This window comes from Triturus cristatus, chromosome 3_1 (genome assembly GCF_964204655.1).
Source record: "Triturus cristatus chromosome 3_1, aTriCri1.1, whole genome shotgun sequence".
In the NCBI taxonomy this organism is placed as follows: domain Eukaryota; kingdom Metazoa; phylum Chordata; class Amphibia; order Caudata; family Salamandridae; genus Triturus; species Triturus cristatus.
The window spans coordinates 382171652-382182089 of record NC_140583.1 but is presented as its reverse complement, the minus strand read 5'-3'; the positions used below and the strand labels follow the sequence as shown (position 1 = coordinate 382182089).

At 43.5% G+C, this 10438-nt stretch overlaps 1 protein-coding gene across 4 annotated transcripts in view; it reads right to left on the bottom strand.

Annotated features, from left to right (window-relative positions):
• Positions 1 to 466: 466 nt before the first annotated feature.
• WDR72 (WD repeat domain 72) overlaps positions 467 to 10438 on the bottom strand; it is a 1103881-nt gene continuing 1093909 nt past the window's right edge. For 3 of the 4 annotated variants that reach the window (XM_085644161.1, XM_085644162.1, XM_085644163.1), the window contains exon 20: positions 467 to 4870. In XM_085644161.1, the coding sequence (XP_085500287.1) occupies positions 4815 to 4870 (56 nt within the window). In that variant the 3' untranslated portion in view covers positions 467 to 4814. The remainder of the gene's footprint in view (positions 4871 to 10438) is intronic. The other variant, XM_085644164.1, reaches the window with a different exon arrangement.

The window sequence follows — 10438 nt, the reverse complement described above, 5'->3', positions numbered from 1 at the left end:
TTTCATCAACAAATGCATTGATATCCACATTAACCCCTTAACCGCGGAGCAAAGTCTGCCGCGGTGCGAGAGGGGGCGGGGTTGGGAGTGGTGCTCCCGTACTCAGGACGGCCCCCAGCTGTCATAAATCACGGTGGGCGTGTGCTCAAGACAGCCAGGAGTCGTCCGAACTCCGCCCACTGATTAATTCTCTCGCACAGGCGGGGAATTAATACCGCGTGGGCGGAGCGGCAACGTTCGGACGGCTCCCGGCCGTCATGAGCACACACCTACTGTGACTCATGACAGTCGGGAGCCGTCATGAGCACTCAAGGAGTTAACAACGTGATCACAGCAAGTACAGTTTTTATACTATATAAGTTCTATGTCCCGCATAATTCCCAATTACAAAATATGTACAATTGTTACTAAATTGTAGCTACACATCATTTTACTAAAATATAAAGAAGTTTTGCAGAACGTTAATGGAAGTGCAGAATCGTGCTTTATTGAGTCTGTATTGATGATAGTGACAATAATTAGGAGCTTAAAACATAACACCAGCCTTTAAAATCAAATTGTTCATAACTATGTAAACAAGGATGAAATGTTCCAAAGTATAGGTATATCCCAAATGGGTTGCTACCGCTACAAATGTGTGCCTTTAATCACCTCAGTGTAGGCTCCAATGTATTTGTTCTACGAACAACTAAGCTTTGTGACCCGAACTACTGAAAGTTGTGACTATAATGGTAAGACCATTTACTCGCAATGCAGCAATACTACTAGGTGATTGTCCTTTGTGTAATCCCGGAATTGGGCCAGCACTTAGATATAAAGCATATTGTTAAGAAGTGGACTATTGAAAGGGAATTGTAGAAGTAGAGACTGTTCCCTAGAGTTGTGTTATACAGTCATTGATACAGAGCTTTACATACCACTTGCAAGACATCAGAACAGGCATTACTTAGTTATTGGTCTGTAAAGTATAACGTGAATGCTCACCATCTAAACACAGTTCAGCATATTAGTAGTTGTGCTTTAAAGGTAGTTGAAAAAAGATTTTTTAAATGTGTTGTTCTTTCCTAGGTACTGTAGTATAATATTTTATGATGTTATGCTAATAGCACAGCTGTGGTTTGCGCCAGTGCCAACATTTATGTTTATTGATGTTATAAAGTGCAACTATCACCCTAAATGTGGTATCCTGATGCTAAATCTTTCAAGATCTAAACTAATAAACGTGCCAGTCCAGAAGAAGCCTGCAGACATCTATTGGATTTTTAGGTAGAGCCACAGTTTCAGGCCCTTTCTGAAACTAAGAAGACTGGGTTCGCAACTGGGAAAAGTGGACTGCCCAAAGATGCATGTTGAAAAAGGGGGAATTCCGAAAATGCTTCATTTATGGATTTCAGAGAGTGCGAAGGCAGATACCAAATGAAACTGACCCAAAGGGCCATCATTGTTGTAGAGTGCAAAGATTTATGTATCAGACATAAGGACAAAGACTCCCATGCAATAGTATAAAAGGAAGGGACAGAAAAGTTAGGTATTGGATTGACTTTTCAGAGGAATTGTGATCAAGATATTTTTGCTGCGGAGGTCTTCCAAGCCACCTTGACATCAGCCTATATTGAAGACGGTAAATGGGGAATGATTCTGTTTCTCCTACATGGCTGGTGTGAGTGTGGGGACTAGTACGGATTCACCCTTGTGAGAGAGCTTTTCTATGAAACACAGGACAACAGTCATTTCTACTTTTACCCAACGCAGGCCTGCCATCTTCTACACTGCTTCTGTATTACTTACATCATGCCTGAGTACATATTGAAGTGACACAAGCTCATGGTGAGCGGGGAACCTTTATAGAGAAAGGATTTCCAGCTCAGTTGTGAATGAGCTCCAAATAAAAAGTTCCACAGGACAGGATAAATGGCACAAGCATTGTTCCTTATTGCTGTGGGTGAGGGTAGCTGTGGCAGCTTGGGCACAGGAGTGGGTCCAAAGCCCCGCTTGCCATGGCCCCGCCCTGTTCTCCCTGTACACTTGCACAGTGATAAATAGTCTTGGGTTGGCAGGTCTGCTGATGTTCTGTCTGAAACTTGTCTTGCCAAAAACAAAATTTCCCAAGGCGTTACATACAAAGTACATAAGTAAAACAGAAGATATGGCGAAATTGCCCTGACATTGGCCTGGCAGGATTTTTCTCTATAGTGCAATCTACCTCACTGACCAGAAGGGAAGACTAGCACAACCTTGACTCCTTCCCTGGCGACAGAGGAACAGTAACATAAGCTTTTTTTCCACCTTGACCTTCCAGTGTGACTGAGTGCTGAATATCTGATGTGTGCAGTGGTTTTTTCCTGTTGGTGAACTAGCACTTGTAAATTGAGTGTCTGTAAAAGGTGTAGTGTATCCAGAAGGAGTATTCCTAGTAAGATGGAATGCTAGGAATGGTGATAGGATTTGCACTTGCTGGGTTCTATGTGTACATGGGAGTAAAGAAGACTTTGGAACAGAGGAAGAATGTGAACACAGGAAGAGTGTCCTGCTGATGTGCGCACCGGGAGAGTGTTGATGATTTGCTGAAGTTGAGGGATCCATACCAACAACTTTTCCAAGATTCTAATCCCAGGAGATCAGTCTAGGTGTAGCTAGGGGCCGCAGCTGTTTATAAGATTCTACTCCTGTTGAAATACAGGATTACAGATCTAAATGCCACTACAATTGCTACAGCGAAGCATCTTGAGGTGCCAAGCTGACTTGCTTAACCCCATCCTTACTAGCTTCTGTGAACACCTTTGAGCTAAGTTCCTGTAGAGCTGAATATTTATCATTTCAAATCATATGCCATTTTAACACATCAAACTCGTATCATTCTTTTTGAACATGTATTTTTTTATGTTCAAACACTATGCAACCAAATAGGTTAGGATATGCTAAACCCCTACAGAAACCTTTTACCCTCATCATCCATATTTCCTTTATTTTCAGCTTGTTCGTACTTTTTTTTATTTTTTTACTTAAACGTTATGTACACATTTCAATCAATGTATTTTTAAAGGCATTACTATAGTGCTCTTTGGTTGTACAAGGCACGCAGCATCTAAAATCTAAATGTACTTTTCAGACAGCATCACCCTACACTTCAAGCAAAGCTGTAACTGATGGCTTAGTGGACTAATGCATCACTTTAGGGGCTGGTGTTCAACCTCATGGTCACAGGTTCAAATCCTGACGGCTCCAGTCAACCTATCATCCTTCTAATGTCGATAAAATGAATACCACTGAGTTAGGTAACTATACACATTTGTTATTCAATACCAAGATACCCTTCTGGGTGAACGTGTGCTTTACATATACACGTTATGTTTATGTTGAAGCTATCAAAGGTAGCCTAAACTCGTTTGGAAAAAAGTGTACCTCTGAGAATAGAATTGGTTGGCAGTGTGGGCGCTCCCTCACAACTCACATTAGCACTGTGATTTCTGAATGTCATGTCCTGTCTGGGGAATTACTTACACAAAACCTTCATTTTTCTGCTCTAAGGGCCACATGCATCAAACTTAGGAATTGGATTCCTTATGCATGTAGGAATCGCATAAACAATTGCGATTCCTACACATTCCTTATTTGCAACTCAAAAATTGCGAATCGCAAATAAGGAATGGCTTCCCATTCATTCCTATGGGCCTAGAGGCCCATAGGAACCAATAGAAATTGCATGCCCAATTTGCGAGTACCAAATAGGTACTTGCAAATTGCGCATGCAATTTCAAGGGCACCAAAAGGAAACCCTGATGCACCCTAAATGTGCAATTAAAAAACATGTTGCACACACACATGCCACAAGGGATTTAAGAAATCGCAATTTAGGAATCGCAATTCCTTATGCATGTAGAAACCGCAAACAAAATTGCGATTCCTACACATTCCTTATTTGCGACTCGCAAATTGCGAATCGCAAATAAGGAATGGTTTCCCATTCCTTCCTATGGGCCTAGATGCCCATAGGAATCAATGGAAATTGCATGGGCCTCAAAGGCATGTTTTTGTGCAACACAACTTTGAAAAATGCACTTTTGTGCATTTTTCAAAGTTTTCGCAAATTACCATGAACTTTAAGTCGATGGTAATTTGCGTTTCTTAAAAGCGAAATCGCATTATTTAAATATTTTTGTTGAATTGCATTTAGGGAATCGCAATTTGCGATTCCCTAAATGCAATCACAATTTAAGTAATCGCAAATTTTGCGATTAATTAAAATAGGGATTTTTGCATTTGGGATGATACATCACAAATGCAAAAATTGCGGTCACAAAGGGGCAGATTCTGTGAATCTGCCCCTTTACGACCGCAAAAAACAATGATGCATGTGCCCCTAAATAACTTACAGTTTCACACCAAACAGCCACTGATTCACAGCAATTACGCTTAGTTTTTTGTAAAGGGTTTGTTGCTTCCTGAGTCTGAAAAAGCCTAACAAACACATTCTTCTTTAATAATTGGCATGATAACCGTATAGCTATTTTTTTTTTTTAAATGAAGCTGGAAAACAGCATTGTGCTGTGTAAAAAAAAACTTGTAATCACAAGAAAAATTCATTAAAAATCTGACATTGATGGAAAACCTCCCATTGTAAATTGATGGATTGTATGTTCCAGGCTGGCAGCGTTCTGGCACGTGTGCCGATTTGCTAAAAGTTCCTGTTTTAAAAATCGGTTTGCATTGCACGCTTTGCCGCACAGAGAAAATACCAGTTGTAATGTTATAAAAGCTATAGTAAAGTGAAGGAGTTCTTTGGGTGTACGGATCTTGAATGCGTTTTGCAGTATTTAGCAGACTTTGCAGTAGCAGACTTTGGACATCCATGGATTTTGCTTTGGATCATCTAGAGTAAAAACAGAAAATGAAAATTAACATTATTAGTTCAGATACTCTGTTGAGTTTTGTAATTTTGTACTCGGCAAAAACATCTATCTTGTGTGAAGGGGACCTTGAGGTGAGAAGACAGAGCTTAGCTAATGGTGACTGTTGTCTTTATATTGATATTTAGTTTTATTACAGACGGCTAAATAAAGGAGACACATAATTTACATTCTGAGCTTCAGATTGCATGTTAGTTATAACTGCACATACATTATTGCCACTCAAACACACAAAGCTTTTTAGGTGTTAATTTTGTAAACTCAGTCTCTTCCAACATATTGCTGCAATCGGTTTGTGTATTAAACTGGAAGGTAAGGAAATGCTTAAGATCAAATATAATGTTAAGCAAAGTATCACATGGCTTAAGCTGTCGATCATTTGAGGCTATCTGGAGAAAAAACAAAAGATCCCATTCCCCATTTAGGTTGTCCTTGAAATCTGAAAATCTGAAAAGAAAGTCCTAAACAAGGAGACAGATATAGAGTTCATCCATGGGTGGACTGAGGCGCAAAACAGAAGGCTTGCTTAGTGATCATAGGCAACATGGGTGTTGGACTTGGACCTTTTTGCAGGGTCATCCCTAAACTTTTTGCCTGTCTCCTAGCCTTTTTTCTGACATGGTGTTAGTGGTTTTAGGACTCTGGGCACTGCTGTTCAGTGTAAAGTGCGTGTGCTGTTTGAGATAAATATGGTAAGATTGGTCTACACCTGTTTGGCCTATTTAATTTACCTGTCAGTCCCTTGTAAAGTGGTATCTCATATACCCAGGGCTGGTGAATTAAATGCTACTGGTGGGCTTGCAAGTAGCCTTCAAACCTATCTCAGTCCTCTGCCATTGCAGGGCCTGTGTGTGCAGTGTTACTGCCACTGTGACATGGCACTTAAAGTGTATGCAATGTCTGTGACCCCCCCCTTTTACTGCGTGTCAGTCACCCCTAAGGTAGGCCCTATCTAGCCCTATGGGCAGGGTGCATTGTAGGTAAAAGATAGGACATGTACCTTAAGTGTGTGACATGTCCTAGTAGTGACAAACAGCCATTTTGGTTTCTCACAACTGTGGGGCTGCCCTCCCATAGAAATGCAGTGGGGATTCCCTGATAAGTGTTTCAGTGGTAATTCCTGATATGAGAGTAGCAGTGTGGTCAAGTTTGGTATGTTTGAAATAGTAATAATAAATGCTACGCAATGGTGTGCGCAGATTTATTATAACTATTTTAGAAATGCCACTTTTAGAAGTTGGCATTTCTGTGTGCTATGTGTCTGCCTGCCTGATGTGAATTGCATGTCTGGCTTTCAAGTGACAGGGCCTGGGAGGTGTGTGTGGCTCCAGGAGGGGCATGGTGAGTCAGAACTAGGCTGAATAGGACATCTACATTTGGAGTAGTGGGAGGAGTAGTACCCTGACCCTGAATAAGATTGTGCCTGCCCTGTACAATGCTGGCTCCGCCCCTTGTGGTGTGTCTGATTACCAAGCCCCCACCTGACAAACGGGAAGAGGAGCCTGGTAAACACAGTGCTCCAATTCCCCCCTGAACCAGTTTTGGCTGGTTCCCCCAAGCCCTGTGCCAGCGCAGACAAAGGAGGAATGTAAAATGTAGGGGCTGTGACCTCATGTGTTGTGCTGTTCCTGGACTTGTTGGGGGCTTGCTGCTGCTGGGGGCCCAGGAGGAACCACCACAAGGGCTTGCCTCCTTGCTGGAGGGCCCTGTGTGCTGACCTCCCTGGGTCCAGCTATTCCCTATGAACCTTAAGGACTTTTTGGACATCTAGCACCTTGTGAGCGCTATATTTAAATTGCCAGCAGAGGAAAGGAGCTGGCGTTGGCAGCGTGACGATGCGAGGGAATCTCGACGGCGAACGGATGCCCACCCCGCTGACATGCTTGTTTAGCGGGTGCCCACCCCGCTTTGTGTACCTCAGATTGACGGGTGCCCACCCAGCATTGCGGCCAAAAAGAGAAGCTGCCGAAAGGAATCGCCGTCCGCTGCTGAACGCGACCCGGCAGTCAGGCAGGATAAGCCGGAAGGTGGGCGGGGCCTCACGCCCTCTGGGGCTGAAGCTGCGGCCAGTGAACGAGCAGGGCTCCATGCATGAGGGAGAACCCCGCGTGCAGCAGCAGTGTGGTGATTGGGGCGGAGAGGGTCCGAGGCACATTGTCGGTGCCTGCCAGCGCTGCATTGAAGGAGAATGGCACAGAACAGCCCGGTGAGTGGGGGGCTGCGGAGGGCACACGGTGGGACCGAGTCATTGTCCCAGGAGGAGCCCGGTGAACGGGGCTCCTCAGGCACTGTTATTGCCAGTAGGAAGTTTGTTTGGGGCCATATTTGATCTTAGGGCCTCAGTGGGGGTCCCGGGGTGCCCGTGCCTTCTCTATGAGTTATTGGTCACCGCTGCCCCACCTAATAGAGGGAAGCTGTAATGTTTGGGCCACCATTATTTAGAGTCCCCGTGGGGACTCCAGAAGGCACAGTTAGTGCCTGTGCCCATTTATTTGGGGGCATTTTTGTGTGCGGGCAGTCCAAGGGCACGGTGGTGCCAATCGGGGCACATTGTCGGTGCTCATTTGCCCACAGTTGTTTTAGAGAGTCCCAGTGGGGGGCTCCAGAGGGCACAGTGAGTGCCAGTGCCTATAGCTTTCTTCACAGCTACACTGCAATTAGCGGCAGCTGCCACATTTAGGCCTGCGCAATTGTGCACTTTTGGGATTCTGCTGCATCGGCAGCCAGCCCTGACATTTTGGGACAGAGGCCATTTTGAGCCCTAGTGGAAGGCCAGTTGGCCTGGGGGTCATTGTGGATACCTGTTTGTTGGTAGGGCATAAGGCCCTAAGGTAATACCCGCAGAGGTGGCATCATGTGGTTATGCTTATATGGGTGTTTCATAATGTGTTTACGCCTAATATGATGATTGCAGAATAAGCTTTATGCCTAATGTGATTGCGTAATGTGATTTATGCTTGTGATGCCTATGACATAATGTGTTTATGTTTAGAATGTTTATGCATAATGTGTTTATGCTGGTGAGGCCTAATGCGTAATGTGTTTATTCTAATGAGGTTTGGGCCTGATGTGATTTATTGCCTAATGTCATGCTATGATATTTTAGGATGGTGTCTAATGCGAATGTGATAATGCTTAGGTCATTGTGGTACTAGTGGTTACTGGTTGTGTTTTGCATTTACTTACCTGTTTTGATGGTTCTGACCGTGGCCCAATTGGCTCGGTCCTGTATATAATACCCTGTGAATATTTCCTAGTGCCAGTTGGCACAGTATATATGTGTGATTATGATTGTAATGTGTTTATGATAATACAAAGGCTATTTTTGATATTACCTTGTGTGGAGTTTCTTTTGTAGTGTGCCTAGTGTGTTGCTGCTGTGTGTGTGTGTTGTGAAAATGCTTTACATATTGCCTCTGGGATAAGCCTCACTGCTCGTGCTAAGCTACCAAGGGGGTGAGCAGGGGTTATGTTCAGCGTGTAACTCCCCTGCCCTGACTAGAGGGGTGGTTTCTGCCTGGCTTTGGTGCAAGCCTTAGCCAACCAGAAATCCCGTTTCTAACAATGGGTATTTAAAAGTTTGAAGATTTAAAAATAAATTATTGAAATTGAAAAAAACTTGGAAAGCTTTGGCAGCTCTTTAATTTCCATGACCAGCACAACATGCAGGGAATTGGTGGTGATCCTTGATGATCCGGGTAACTAGTTCAGGGCGGCAAAATTAGAAGTTGTTGACTCATTATATATGAGTAGGGGCCAGATGAGCAAAGCTTTTTTGAAGTCACAAACATTTTGATGTGTGCTATTTTTTAATGTAGAAACGCCAAATTGTGATTTGGAAACTTGTTACCGAATAACAATTTGGGTTTGCGATTTGGTATATGGAAGGGGCGTGTTTAGGTCTTCCCTTCCAAAAATCGATTGGCAGTGGTATGTATCAATTTTTACCTACATCTTGAAGAAGGTGGTAACCATTTGCAAATTGGAAGGAAAAAGTGCTGCGTTTCAAGGAAAAAAAGTTTGCCTTATCAAAATGTAATCACAGGCATGGCGGTCTGCTGACCCCAGGGGGTCACCATCGGTGTGATTCCCAGAGGGCGACAAATTGCATCCTACTTCATTAATATTTAGGAGGTAGGTTGATTTGCGGCCCCACTAGGAATCACATATTAAAAAGATAACAGTTTCCTACATTAAGAACAGCGATTACCAAATATTGATTCTGAAATAATTCTATTTGTATATGACTAATGTTAATATTCGTACATCTGGCCTTAAGTGACCAGACTTAGTGCAGTGTTCTGAACCAGCTGCAAAAACTTAAACAAGCCAACGAGAACCCTCAAATAAACAAATATCCATATTGAAAGTCTGAGTCCACTAAAACCTAATAAAAGACCAGCTAAAATAGAATCTGGCAGAAAGAATGACCAAAATTATGTTGATCTGGTTATGGGGGGATTATGGGGGGACCCATCTCAAGATCGAAACCCAAATTGTTGTTCACAAGTTGTGGCAACATTCTTATGTCGCGAACAGAAGGAATGGTGCCATGAGTCCTCACTACCTCTGTTATCGCTGAGTTAACTCGAAACAATGTGTGACCATCCATGTTTGTGCCTCACATCTGCAATGCAATAGGCTGGTAGATGCCAGCCTCTAGACCTCATCCATGCGTGAAAGGACACTCTGTGGTGTCAGCTCACTTTTAGAAGAGGGATCTCCTGAGGGAGAGTGAGCATTGCTGGTTGCTTAACATGCATATTAAGGTGGGGAGGGGCATCCAGTGGAATCAATGCAGGTCAGTTTGAGAGTGAAATGGGGGCAGCTTTCAATAACGACTCTGGGAGTATTATGAGAACAGTGCACGACTCTGTGAGTATTATGAGAACAGTGCTTAAAGGATGCACTCCTTTTTCTTTCCTCCCATCTTACTAGTTACTTAGGGACTGCCTGTTATGCCACTAACCAAAAAGGGGGTGGGGGGCTTAGTATGATCCCAATCAGGTTGAAGGATGAGATGCGCACACATAGTAGCTCATACATTTTGTGCATGCATTAAAACATTTAGTGATTCCACACATGATTAGTAGTTTGCAGAGGTGAATAGCAAGAGGAAAGGTCGGATTTAGCCTATTTCCATTGAATGATCCCATTGATTGAGGAGGACTTTCTTTGTAGATAGGAGTCATAGTTTCTAAGTAAATTCCGCACAGTGGCATAGCAAGGATGGGCCAGAGGGGGGGGGAAGTTTGCCCCTGGCAGTACGAGTTGCGGGTGCTGCAGACCCACTCGTGGGGGGCAGCAGATGCTGGGGCTGATGCGACCCCCCCCCCCCCCTGTGGCCCGACTGCCACAAGTTCTAGCTACACAACTGACTCCGCAGTAAACAAGCCATTCTGTACAGTTTGTAATGCCTAATGGCGCACAGACCAAAATATTTTCTGCTATTTCCTTTACAATCAATCGACCTGTTTTGAGAAACTATTAACATTTTTGCATCACATGTGTTTCGTATGAATAATTTTTCA